At 41.8% G+C, this 14,204-nt stretch overlaps 1 protein-coding gene across 1 annotated transcript in view; it reads right to left on the bottom strand.

Moving 5' to 3' along the window:
- Positions 1–249: 249 nt before the first annotated feature.
- LOC139340257 (voltage-gated inwardly rectifying potassium channel KCNH7-like) overlaps positions 250–14,204 on the bottom strand; it is a 37,033-nt gene continuing 23,078 nt past the window's right edge. The window contains exons 10-16 of the mRNA XM_070976003.1: positions 13,337–13,589; positions 10,008–10,213; positions 9,729–9,816; positions 9,407–9,568; positions 7,741–7,897; positions 4,271–4,451; positions 250–3,220 (exon numbers count right to left, since the gene is read on the bottom strand). Of these exons, the coding sequence (XP_070832104.1) occupies positions 2,906–3,220; positions 4,271–4,451; positions 7,741–7,897; positions 9,407–9,568; positions 9,729–9,816; positions 10,008–10,213; positions 13,337–13,589 (1,362 nt within the window). The 3' untranslated portion in view covers positions 250–2,905. The remainder of the gene's footprint in view (positions 3,221–4,270; positions 4,452–7,740; positions 7,898–9,406; positions 9,569–9,728; positions 9,817–10,007; positions 10,214–13,336; positions 13,590–14,204) is intronic.

Genomic DNA, 14,204 nt, shown 5'->3' with positions numbered 1-14,204 from the left:
ATATTCCTTCCATCACACTAGTATGCCGCACTGCCCAAGCCCACCCAACAACTGCTGCTAACAACAGTAATAAAGTATGGACAGTACAATCCAATGACCCCTGGCCTTTTATCGTCGACTCGAAACCCCCAGGGATGATTCAATTCATCCTATCTCTCTTATTCTGCATACTGTACAAGTAACAACAGTATTTCCATTTTTTATACGACAATACGGACATGAAAAATCCAGAGACTCAACTATAAGTGTGTTTTTGTTTATTGCTCCCACAGCTTCAAAACAAACATATGCTCTACTGTTTTCTAAAGAGTTTCTCATATAAGTTACTCAGTTAAAAAAAATACATTTTTTTTTTATTTTTTACATCTGGCAATAAGATGTCTATTTTCTAACAATTGTCTAACAACATTTTAACTTTATTGTACATTGCCAACAAAAACAGTACAGGGAAACGATATGAATCGTTGATGGTTAGTTATACATGAAGATGCTGACTTAGCATTTGGATTGGTTGTATAGGCACAAGACCCTCTCTGGGGCCTGCTTATGCGCAAGTGCTAACTTTCTATGTGTTCCCCAATCCCCCCTTCCCCAACCCACCCTCTAAGTGCATCCTAAAAGAGACAAGTATGCTGACATCATTTATATTGTAATGTGCTACTTTGGGCTTATAAGCAGTGCAAAACAGTAAATATATATAAATAAAACGCATGCACTGCCTTGTAGAAATACCTACATCATACTTGTTTGTCAGAGGCCTAGCTCTGGGATAACAGAATGTTATGATATTAGCCTGGACAAACATGTACGGTGTATTCTGTTGGCTTCAGGTTGTAGAGTAGGTGCACGTCAGTGACAGCAGTAATAATGCACATTGTTTAAAGAAAAGACTACAGTATTCTTGATACTGTACTGTATATTGCAGTGCAATTGTCCATAACCCCTGAGTCACACTTCAGAGAAGACAGGCATACAACGAAGGATAAGAAAACTGTTCTCACACCTCTGTAATAATGCTGTATTACACTATTAGCTGCAGAAAATATTTTGTATAATCAGTTCATATGCAGGCTCAGGCCCTGGTAGAGTCTGTATATGTGTCACACATAGGCTTTCGACTCTAAAAGGCTCTAACAGCAATGACTAGGTTCTTCAGGCAAGTGTCCCAGCAGAGGAAATTTGTTGTGTTTCCACCTCATGGCCTTGTCAGTGCCTCAGAGTCAGATGCTATGCAGAGATTTCAGTGACTGGAGGAATGGCATCATTGTCATCATTTTCCTTACAGTTTTGGTATGCTTACCTGTATGATAGCCATGAGGACACAAAGCAGTGCAGGGCCCTAGCTTGGCTCACATTCTTGCCTCTAAGTCTCAGGTTTTGCTTGCTAACTGCCTCGACAAGCCTTGGTGACAGTGGCAGGCAGCCGTCAGGTGGCATTTAGAATCTTCCCTGAATCTGCCTCGATCTCTACTCGCCCATCGCACGGACTGGGGCATCAGAAGCTGAGCGATCGATTGCGTTGCTGTGTCTCCAGGGCTACTTCGACAGTACTGTAGCTGCTCTCTGTTAACACTCAGCTTGTGAGATAACTTTTCCCTCTTCAGATTGCAGGAATGAAAGGGTGGGAAAAGGCTTGAAAGGGTTGTTGGCAAATTCCCGTCCAAAGAAATGGTCAGCGTTAACCATGCAAAAGGAATTTAACAATTCTATTAGTCGATGGACAGGGATTTTCCTGGCAGTGTTTGTCCTGGAACTCCAGATCTCTGTTATGTACGGTGGGATGACCTATTTGTGTGGCCTTTTATTGCCCCCTCTCCCTTGCTTTCTGCACAGGAGTACCCCAGTGAAGGGTTGGTGGCTTCCGATTGTCACCTTGTAACTTTGATTTACTTAAGTCCCTGTTTTTTGTCTCTTCCTAGGTCTTTGACAAGCATGCTCGGCACCCACAGGTACCTTGCCAGGTGATGTTGAGGAGCAGTTGGCTTGATTCATACTGTGCATGCCCTTCCTGGATTGTTTTGCCATCTTCCATCTGCTGCACAGACTGGTGAGTGGTGGAGGCTGGGGCCTTGGTTTTGTGGAGCCAGACTAATACCAGGTCTGAAGAAGTAAGCCACTGGATGTGATGCACCGATGCCTGGAGTACTGGACTTGTCTAGCGTGAGGTAGGTCAGTCACGCCTCATGCTTAGCAAGTAATGATAGAGAGGTTGCCATGCCTTTTTTCTGGATCTAGGAATAACATTGTGAATAAAGTTCGACTGGTGCACCGAGATCCAATTTGCAAACAACTGGACAGAGATGGTGTTCATTATGGCTGTTTGTAGCCTCGCACCCACTCAGTCCATCCCAGTGTGTGTTGGGACATAAAATGTTGCAACAGAGGAACCAGAAGGGATTCAGAGCCCATTAGAGTACAAAGCCTGGGTTAGACCAAAAGTTATGTGTTGTGGTGCTCGATTTATCACAAGCAGCATCCCTGCTGACTCAGCGGAGTTGAGTTGAGAAGCTGCAGACTTAGGGTTAGGGTTCTCCTTGTGGTTAAATAGGTTGTCCTGGTTGGTTGGAACATCTACTTACAGATTTTTGAGTGTGTGAATCTGTCAACATGACGATGCTGAAAGTCCATCAGAGGGCTTCTGTGTTGATAGAACTACTGTTACAATGTGTAACCATTGTTAGTCCAATGAGAACTGCAGAAGGCAGTTTGTTAATGCACTGTGACCTGCCGCAAACAGTATTTTATCCACATGCATAAGGAACAAAAAACAAAAAACATCTTACCGCTATAACCAAGCCATTGCAAATGAACAATGCAGACATCTGTGCCTGCATACTGATAAAAAGCAGCTACTTAGTAATTACAGCATTACAACCCAGGTATTAGAACACTGCTGCCACAGGGTTTATGGCCTTGGAAACTCTGGGTCTGAGACAGGCCTATGGAGTCCAGTGGTGTTGAGGTTGGAGTCAGATGGGGATGGAGAGGAAGAGGAGGAGGAGGTGGAAGAGGTTTCAGTTGGAAGAAGGATCAATGCTGACTGTTGATGCCCTGTGATCTGCTGCTGCTGCTGCTGCTGCTGCTGCTGCTGTTGTGGCTCTGCGTGTCTTTGTACAAGCAACGCTGTAAGGCGGTCCTCGACGGGTGCGTTCACGTTAGCCAAGCTCGCCAGAGAGTCTTTGGATTCCTGAATGGTCCTCTCCAGTTTGAGGTTGGGGCCCTAAAAGAAGAATGGCAGGATATGTACAACTTACTGTAATTGCCTGCGATGGGGTAAATTTGACCTATAGCTATATTTTGTTTCAAAATTCTGTATTTTGTGGTGAAAAAATGTTAAGAATTGGATGAATGTGAAGTTATAATTGCCAGAAGAAAGCAATTATTATAATATTGAAACACTAAATACAATAAATTGGGTACAAATATCCAAAAGTCACTCTCTTGCCTCCAACTAGTTCTGATTGTAGCAGCTACACCTCTTACTGGTTTGAACAGACGACATCACATGACCACAATCCTGGCTCCACTCGCTCCCTGTTTAACTGATTGTAAGATTTTACTGATCACTTTTAAAACATGTCTGGGTCTGTCCCCAAGCTACATAGAAATGCTGCCCCCATTCGGGGCAGTTCGCAGCCTTAGTCCAAAGTCGAGGTTTAAATCTAAAGTTGGCCCCACTGCTTTGCAATGACCTGCTTGATGAGATAAGGCTTGCAGATCATGTGATGTCATCTTTTTACTGTGTCTTTCTTTCCTTCGATTTGTGTTTATTTACATTGACATTTTGCATCTTGCATTTTTGCGCCTTTGTGTTCTTGCTTTAATTTCATTAACTTAACTGTCATTTTTTCTTGGTTTCATTTGCCCATACTGTTTGGCTCTTTGTTGTTATAGTGACTTCTGAGTATCCTGATCCAAAATATACTACACTACTACTTTTAGCCTGTATTGACTCCCATATCGGTGAGGTCATCCAGACAGTTCAGATGGTGACAATGGCTCAATGATTCTTTCCTGTGATTGTCCAGACTTTCTGGCAAACGCTGTGGCAGACAAACCAATCAATCAAAACATTCAGCAGTAACAGTGTGAAGCAGGTAGCAGCAAAGCATTATGGAACAGTGGGAGCTTGTCAGATTACACAGATCACCTCATTGTCACTGATGACTTGGTGAGAATGTGATTGGTGATTGCAAAAGCCAGCTGATGCACAACTCGTGTGCAAAAATAGCAACAATAACATAGCCTGTACCTCCTAAACCCCCCTTACTTGAGTTCCTGTATGGCTGAAGAAATGGCTTGCAGTCAGAGCAACTGGCTGAACCTTCACAGCAGGTCTGTGATAGTCTGGACTGGCAGTCACAGTGCTGTAGGCTGGAGGACCCAGCGTCGGCTGTCTTTGCAGCAGCTGCAGGATGGTGTGAATATCTGACATCAGCTGAGATTCCAGCCTGAAAAAGAACAAGAAAAAAACACACAGTATGAGACAGACAAGAACAACTGAATGCATAATTCTGACAAGTCTGATCATGTACTGTAATGGCTGAAAACACACTCATTTGTGCTTCACTGAGCACTAGATGGAGCTTGTGCTCCTCGGTGGACAAATGAAGAGACGCTAAAGGCACGGAAACAAATTCTGCCAGGGTAGTAGACAAAAGACGCTGCTCCTGCTAGGAGTGATAATGAGCTTTGTGCGGGAGGTGTGAATTCAGCGTTTACTGTGGAAATGACTGCATCACACTCATTTGGTCAATCTAATTATGAGTAGATTTCATCCAAGCTCTATATTTAGGGCATCAGGCAAAATCGGGTAATGCTGAATAACGTTTTAATTACCTGTATTCCTTCTAATATACAGACATTGTCAAATTTGTTATGGTCTTGTTTTATTGTGCTGCTCTGTTGTAGAGAGGCAGCATTTATTTGCTAGGAAATGACTGATGAGGGACAAAGTAAAAGCAGGCGCATAGAAGACTTTATTGCAGGTGCAGCAAACTGAATTTTTCTTGGCTATTTATGTGGATTTGTTGAAGAGAATGCTGCACCAACATTTTTTTTTCCTGTCATATCCTTTCAGACTAGTCAAAGCCACAGAAACATAAAATGACAGAGAAGTGCTGCTCATCCTGCAGCCAGCTAGCATTAGGGGGGAAAAACAAGGTCAGGTAGAGTGCAGTGGATAAAATGTCTTATTTGTGCTAAATAAAATGAGCCAGGCTGGTATTTCAGGCTGCTGTCTCTCATTCTCTGTGATAATTCCAGCTAAAAATACCTCCTGCTGTTCATTTGTGTGTCTATTTCAGATGGCCTGCTAGCTGCAGGTGTGTTGTTTAAAGTACGGCCAGTGTGGTTGTCCTCTACAGAAAATAATGAGGCTAAAATGCAAAGCATTCTCTCTGCAAAGGCAGTGCAAATGCTAATTTATTGTTTAGTTAGAGAGTGGGTTTTCTTCCAAAGATGATTCAGAAATAGTTTGTTCTCTGTCCTACTCTGCAAAATTGCACAAACAAACCTTTTGTACCAATCCATTCTCAAGTTTGATATGTTCCGGTTCTGCAGTGGTACATCCTGCTTCCAGTAGATCCAACCGCCCACTCTGAGTCCGACAACAGCTTCTGCCAGCTAGTTGCCTTCCTCCACCTACTCATGTACATTGGCAATTGAACTACACATTACCAGTGATCGCGGTGGGAAGTGTAGCTTACTTTTAACAGTGTGGGAGGTGACAACTTTAAAGAATAAAGCACTTCATAATCATTAAGTCCCCAACTCAAAATGCAATGGTAGGATAATTAATAAGAATAAGCAAAATTTAATTGTGTTAACTTCATCATTAAAATGCAATGCCTAAAATAATGCTTCTGCAAATTTCTGCACAGACCTGCCTGATTTCCAACCATTTATTTGATTTGTAATGATCCCTGCACACAGTGTGTGCTGCTTTTTATACACAGACAGTGCAGACAAGGTGCTGGGCACATGCAGCCCTATTCCATCTAGAGACTTACTACTATTAGTACTCAGCTATTTACAAAAATAAGCCACCTTTAGAAGACATGAGCTGAACACAGAAGTTTTAATAATAATAGAATATTATAATAATTAAAGCTCCTGTGAGTAAAAAGCAAACATTTTTGAAGAGTTTTACACATCAGATTTAGATTTGGGATAGCTGTTTTTGCAGAATTTATATTGAATTTAACCCCATACCACACAGTTTCACTTTTTTTAACCCCCTTAAGTAGCATCAAAGCTAGAAATATGATCTTTATTCCACTCTGCCTGACAGTATTGCCTTCATACATCTTGTTTCTATTTGTTCCAACTCTTCATGGAATCTGTAGGACATTTAATACCAACATCCAATCACAAGGCTACGTGTTTTCCCCCTTTTTAAGCTGTACCACTCAGAAATGTCTTGTGCATTATTTTATACGCATTTTCCCAAAATTCAGTATCACATGTTTGTTATCTTTTGTATCTTTGGGAACGCCCCACACATTTTAAATAAAACTTCTTTGGGTTTGAACAACAAACAACGCAGAGATTCAGAGAGTGTACAATACATTACATTATTAAAACCAACAGTAAACTGGACTGTGTAGGGGCATTGCAGGCACATGACTCCAGATTTATGGAGTCAACACTGCCTACTGGCTCTTCCTGTTGTAGCTGATGGAGTTTACAGTGCATTAATACACAATACAGGTGCAGCTATTTGTGTAGACCTAAGTCCATCCAGGCGAAGACAACAAATGCACGATCCTCTTCATCAAAAGAATTACTTTAAGCCTAAAATTTCAGTCCTTGAGCCAGTCACTGTGTTTTGTTTTTAACAAGTAGAGTTTGAAAAAGTCAGTGTTGAGATATTTGCACGTAAACCTGCTGATATCAAAATCTTTCAGAATGTTTAAAAGTAGGTGTATACTTTCTCTTCCCACCAGAAATACAAGCCTTTCTTTCATGCATGCCTCTCTCTCCAAATCTTGCAAACTGTTAGCTATGCAATGCACAGAGCTGACCGAAAACACAAGAGGCCACTTGTTGCAAACTATAGTAAAACCCCAGTTGGGACACATATTTCAAATGTACTGTGCACATGTCCAATGAATGCTCCTAAAGCCTGAATAATATCGTCATGTCCAACACATCTTAATTGGAAAATTCTCCATTCAGAATAAAGCCATCTCAGAAAATCCAACCAGAACATGGTGTTTAAATGACCTGTATCAAATCTGGAATATAGTCATATTCGGAATAACAGTGGAAAATTAGCATGCAGCTAAACACAGTCAGTGTGTCCCAACAGCAAGTGTGGCTAGTGGCCATGGAAGACAAACAGTATGATGCAATTTCAACCAGTGAGTTATCAGACTCAGATTTATTTTTAACCTTTGTTTATTCAGGGACGTTTCACTGCAGGGATGATCAAATTCACACCGTCGCACGGTTCACACCTGGAAGATGCTCAGTGCAGCCACAGTCTCATCCGCTGGCCACCTAGCTGCTCCACTGGAGCGGCCAGGGTTAAGGGCTCTGCTCAAGGGCACCTCAGTAGTGGTAATGAGCGACCTTCCAGTCACAAGCTCGCTATCACTGCCTAATAATACAGCTATGAAAACACTTTCTGTGCCCTAGAATAGTATCACTTAACTATATTATAAACTGGTTTATAAGCTGGTAAAATTCACATTGTGGGGTGATTCAGTTATGTCTGCTGACTCTAGAAATACGTACCTATTTAGGTGCTCTTGAAGCTGACCTAAGCGCTGCTCCACCTCTCCATACGTGATTTCGCTGGCAGAGTTATCGTCCTCTCTCAGCTGATGGAACTGTGCTGACTCATCCAGGAAGTCCGCAGGCTTCTTACAGGCCCATTTATCACAGCACAGATCTGGAGAGCCAAACCAACACGCATGCTTTACATCCTCACATGTGGGTCAAAGCAACGTCATCACTGAACCCCCCCCCCCACTAAAATAGAATGTAATTAATCTCTACATGAGAGCTGCGTGTAGGTTCTTTGTTGTAATTTATCAAGCCCCTTGTACTGGGAGATTTGCTAATGCAGTGTTTTCTCGCAGCAAACTAACTATTGTTATCTCTCCCGGGCACATGTTAGTACTCCGCTTGCGGTCCAGTGATATGTGTTGAGCCTCTTTTGTGATTTTAAACAAAGAGATGATTCCCTCTGTGATTACACTATCTGCTGCAGCAGTCTGTGCAGGTGCGTTTGCACTGCTATGATGATTTGTAAAGATATGAGGATCATTGTTGGCTGTTGTTTGCGCCTTTACCTTGCATGGCACTTACCTTTGCCCTTGTGCTGCCTTATTTTCTGTATCCCTCCAGCAGCAGAGATTAACAATAGCTTCAGTCTGTCACTCAGTTTTTCTTCCACATCCCCAACTGTCTGTCTTGACTACTTGGCTTGCCAGCCTTGTCAGTTGGGTGTGCTGCCCATACAAAATCCTCCGATTTCTATATCAGGTTATTGCAGTCAGTCATTGCAGCGTATTTTAGATCTCTGAGCCAGACTCTTCAGGGAATATAAATTTGGAATTTCCACTCCTGTGTCTGTTTTATTGGAACGACTAAGTCTGCAGATCAATCATGTTGGTATAGTAAAAGATGCTATTCATTATTGCAAATCTATGTATTATGTCTATGTAAGCGTATTAGCCTTAGCCTCACATTTCTGTTATCATTTTTGTTTCTACTACTTTCTTGTATTATGTATTGACAGTCTTATCTGGGTTTGTGTCCCGGATGACTTGAAAGGTACTATCAACCAAACCACACCAAAGACCTCAGAAACTACAAGAGAACTGAATCGGGTCTCTCTTACATGTATGCCTGCGTCATAGTCGTGTGTCAACAGTGGTAAAATATGAAGCCCTACACTGCAATATCCTTGCGCTAAAAACTGCCTTTATGAAGCTTGTAATGTTTGGCCTTTATTGACTGTATAAAATAATTGGATGCTAATTATAGTGAGCTATTGATGTGAATTAGCTCAACCGTTGCATTTTTCCCTTTTTTTCTCCTTAATTTGAATGGCTAATGTCCCATTACTGTGCTGCTTGTCACTTCTAATCTAAACCAACATTAGCACTATGTGAAAAAGCAGCCTTCTCATTCATTTCAATGAGACCACTGCACTGGCCAATCAAATAGCGAGTGCACATTCCCGGTTGGTTGCCAGCCTTGGAGGCCTGGGAAGATCTCAAGTACCTCCGCACATTTGCTATTGCAGCAACAGGGGCATGATCCCACACTGGCTTCCCACTGCCACCAGTTATGTTTTTGCCCATGCAGGAACCCCTCACAACATTTCTTTAAGAGTTCTTGTTAAAACAGTCATACGTAGCTTATAATTCATCAGTAAAACAAAATACATTACCTTCAAAAGAGGGTCTCCTCTCCAAGTTGTCTCTGACAACAAGATTTGAGTCCAGGACTGTGGCACTGGGTGTAGGGGGACCTAGGACTTCTGAGGATCTCTTTAGGCACGAGTTAGACTCCCTCTCCCTCCCCATGTCTCTAACCACTTCCTTGCTTTCCTCTGGAGAACAGCAATCAACAACAGTCAGTGGAATAACACTGTACTGTATTCCACATGGAATAGATATTCTCGGGGAGCACCACTCAGAGAACAATAACAAAGAACAAATTTGCAACCACAAAGCATGTGGAAAGAGGACCCGTGCTTTGTCTCTACTTACCTTTAGAAAGATCTGTTGTGAAGGAAATCCGTCTTTTAGCGCTCTTTGTGGCCTCACCATCGGACTCACAGTCTTGGGAGCCTGAAGGCTGCAAAAATGTGAGAATTTGGCTCATTATTGGAATTAGTGGTCAATACATTCTGAACTGAACTTTGCACAGCGTCCCAATGTTTTTGGACTTGGTTGCAGTTTTAAATATCATTTTGAAAGCCCATAGTCATGGTGAATGCATTTTAAACAGCGGGTCCCATGACAGCAGTTATATACAGTATTGCCTACCTTTACAGACTCATCTCTGAGGTTGAAGGTGAGCTCCAGGTTGTTGAAGAAGTAGTCAGCAAACTCGGGGTACATGTCTATCACCTCCAGCAGATCTTCCCTCTGAATGGTGCTCAGGTCGCAGTAACTCAGAGCTCGCACGTCAGCATTGGACTTCCCGGGCTTGGCAAATGGATGGATCATTTCTCCAAAGATGTCATTTTTTCCTGGTATCAGCACACACAGAGACAATAAATCAACTTGCAAAGGTTCACCAGCATAGGGCAAAAATGTCGAGTCTCCCTGCAATGACTTTACAAGTAGGCATGCACGTTTCAGAGAAGGATTTATGTCACGATTTCTATGGGGACTCCACTATCGCACTGCTCCTGAGGCTCTCACTAAAGGGCACCAGACGTGTTTGTTTTGGTGGGTAATAAAAATCAAACAGAGATGTTCTCCCGAGGCCTGTGCATCAGTTGTCTTTCTATCTTTGATCCATTATTTACACTGAGGAATAACTGCTAACTCAAAGCAACTTTGAAGTGGAGGGAAAGGAGGCTTAGATTGTGATTGACACACTTGTGTACTTCAAAGGAAAGAAATGTGTGGATAATGGCTATCACATAATGAAGCCAGATCTTCAGCAAACCTCTTCAGCCATGAAATTCAAGTCATGAAATCTACCATAGGCTTAGTTTTCAAACTGGGGAACAGAAGCTGAAATAAGTGTTCATTTGCAAAGAACTGACTCCAGGTCTGGTTTAAAGGTTGTGATGAAAAACCCCTTTGTTGGTGCCCGGGTTCACTTAATGCCAACACTGTAAGCAGGGGTTCGAGAGAAAGAGATATGATATGTTGGCAGCCAGCGTGCCTTTCACAGCATGCACCGGACACCTTTCTGCCACAGAGAACAGCCTCACACAGAGTGCTGTAGCTCTCCCCCACGCAGCACAACGATTTGAGTAGTTAGATTTAGTCATTAGCATGGATGGTAGTGCGAGAGACTAATTCCTCACCTGTGGAACAATGCTCGTAACCTTGTTGAACTCGGCATCATTACAAGAGGAAGATGCTTTAGCACTATCGGCTGACTGCTGCCTTGTTAGAGGCCAGGGCCGTTTGGTAGACAACACTCAAGTTTTTGCAAACAAATTGCAGCCAAATGGTGCTGATGGAGCCTTATGTTTGTATCAAATATAAATGGGCTGATCCATGAGATCAATGACGTTTCCGGTGTGTTTGCTAATAATGGGTTTTGTGTGATGCAGCAGCTTTTGCTAAGCTTAAACCCCATTCTGTCAGGTGCAGCTTTGGAGAGCATTCATCTCATGAATAATGGCAAGTTTAATCCAGGCTTGGCCTGTAGCACCTGGTTGTGGTTCACCCATGAAGAAAAAGATAAATATTATTCTAATAAGAGTAATGAGTATTCAGTATCACAATATTACTAAAGCAAAATATTATTAATAAATTTCAAGCTGGCAATTAATTTTTTTTCTGCATTTTACTCTTTTCCTCCCCTTTTTTTTTATAATTATCATATTCCAGTTTTAACTCATTTTCCTGTGCTGTCAGAAAAGTGGCAGCTATTTCACAGTGTTCTTTGAAGATGCCAAACAACCTCTCATGGAGTAATGTAATAGAAATGTCAGCATTAACCTGCCACATGAACAGCCCTGTTGCGCAGAGGACAGGAATGGGGGGCGGCAGGCACACCTTGCCTTTCTTGTCAAAATGTGTGAACATGATGTGGTTTGGCTGCTGTAATGACTTGAAAATTATTCGCTCAAGGACTCACATTATAACAGTTAATTCTTTGATGTGCACACAAGTCACGCTGCGTTTCTTTGTAGGTATCGCTGTGTTAAAATAATCCGTGCCCACTGGGAGGCTGCACTGCCTATCCCTCTCTGAGCTTGTCACAGTAGCATCTCCACATATTTGGAAATATCAAGCATCCTGGGCAGAGTGGAAGTTAGCTCGATCAATAATTCAAATGTTTCAATCAATCAGAACAAACTACATAATTAATATCCTTCACCAAAAGTCAACAGTGAACACCCGTGTTTGGGTTACAGGCAGTGTGTTTCCTGGCTATTCTAACACATTTTACATACTTTCACACACAAAAAAAACACATACTAAATATTTTTGTGACTGCTTCCTCTTTGACTACAAGCAAAAAGCGAAATCCTTGCATACTGATAGGACAGACAATAGATTTGCTTAAAAAACCACACCGTGGTCAGAACAATACGACTTTGAAGCAGCATCTCCTTTTTCGAGATCAGAACAAAGGTTTTGTCTCCGTCTCAACAGATTTGATGCTGACATTCAACACACAATCGGCTGAGAGATCTTGGGCACAATAGGGAGGTGACTTTTACAGTTGTTCACACTTCACTGTGATAGGTGGAGGTTTTGAGAAGAGCAGGGCCTGTCGTTACATCCATGATACGAATGATGGACACTGGCAAAAACGTCAAACAAAAAACAATCTGTCTTGGCTCAAAGAGATAAAAAAAGAAAGAAAAAAGAAAACAGTCTCATAATAATTTAGCATCTACAACTCAAAGTTGGACTTTATGATGCTTTACATGATCAGTGTTGTGCAAGTTAAAGAAAATCATTAATTAGTTACGGTTGCTAGTTATTCCTCAAAAGTAACTGAATTACTTTACCAGTTACTGTATATGAAAGTAATTAGTTACTCGGGAAAGTAGAATTTCCATTACCATTAAATGTCCACTTCAATTTTCTAATTAATGCACACGTACATTGGCTATATTATTTTAGTGTTGCTGTGGCACAGTGTGGGACAAGACAATTGTCGAATTTGATCTATTATCATACTCAATATTGCTGCAGGGATAGGAGTTATTAATACCACCACACCACCAGAGGGCAGCAACTACCAGTCGTCCTACCTGTAAGCTATTTTGTATTATCTTGGTTAGACAGTTTGATTTGGAATAACACCCGCACGATGCCAGACGTACATGTTGAGCGAGCTTTGCTACAGTAGTTATTAAAAAAATATATTTGATGAACCCAAGTTTCTTCAGTTTATATTAGAAACATTACAATCACAACGAATAAAAGCAAGCACACATTGGCACCATCAGGTCAGGTGACGTTTGCTCATATACCGAATATCGAGGGAAGAGATTGTCCACCATTTTTCACATAAGACAAAAGTAGCGAATAAAAAGCCCATTTCGATTTCAGTAAATTTAATCGCGTTACGTAATTTGAAAAGTTACATTTTTAGTTACCACCAAAAGTAGTGGAATTACTCCTACTTCCATTACTTCCTACACCACACATAATCAAGAGATTATACTTACCCAGGATGGCTACAACAATGTCATCTTTCAGGATCTCAATAGAACCACGGGAGAGGAAGTAGAGAGCGGTCAGCACATCACCGCTGTGGACCAGAGTGTCTCCAGGAGGGGCATGAGTGGTTTTGAAGTGCATGGCCAAGGCCCTCAGGCAGCCTTTGGTGGCTCCTTGGAATGCTTTGCAGTTGTGAAGAAGATTCCTGTTGAGATGAAGGCAGATATCTGCCTGCAGGCACTCAGGAAAACCTTTTAACACCTGTGATGTAGACAAAAATCCATGAGTAAAACGGCCAACGTATTGGTTTCATAGCCTCAAACCGACGCATTTAGACAATTGTTGTGTGACCCGGTGGAAGCTGTGAGCAGCAAATGTGTTAAGATGAATGTGCTGTTACTAAGAGAAGCTGTTATTAAGCTTGACAATTCCACAGAGATAAGGACATCAGATGATGGCAAACACGTTACAGAGTCATTGACTGTTAAACACAGTTGGATGCATATACATCACATCTTCAGTGAAGCTCAAGTGCAACAGAACAGACACTATGATGTTTCTCCATTAAGATGCATTCATATAAATTATACAGAGAGGCAACAAATGCTGATTTTGGGGGATTTTCATAACAAATGTAAGATGTAAAAATAACTGCCACCTGGATTTATGTAACCGCCCCCCTGAGCTAAATACACAGCACAAAGCCTGCACAGTTCTGGCTTTGTCTCTTTCTTCTCTTGAACTGGTAGACTATATGCAGTATTACATTTACATGACTTATTAAAGTGGGAAAACAAAACTCTGACCAGAAACCACATTTAACAATCACGACTTCCGTGCTTTATCCCACTCCTTCATAGCATATATGGCATATTA

Source organism: Chaetodon trifascialis, chromosome 12 (assembly GCF_039877785.1).
Source record: "Chaetodon trifascialis isolate fChaTrf1 chromosome 12, fChaTrf1.hap1, whole genome shotgun sequence".
NCBI lineage: Eukaryota > Metazoa > Chordata > Actinopteri > Chaetodontiformes > Chaetodontidae > Chaetodon > Chaetodon trifascialis.
This window is presented reverse-complemented; position numbering and strand designations above follow the sequence as displayed.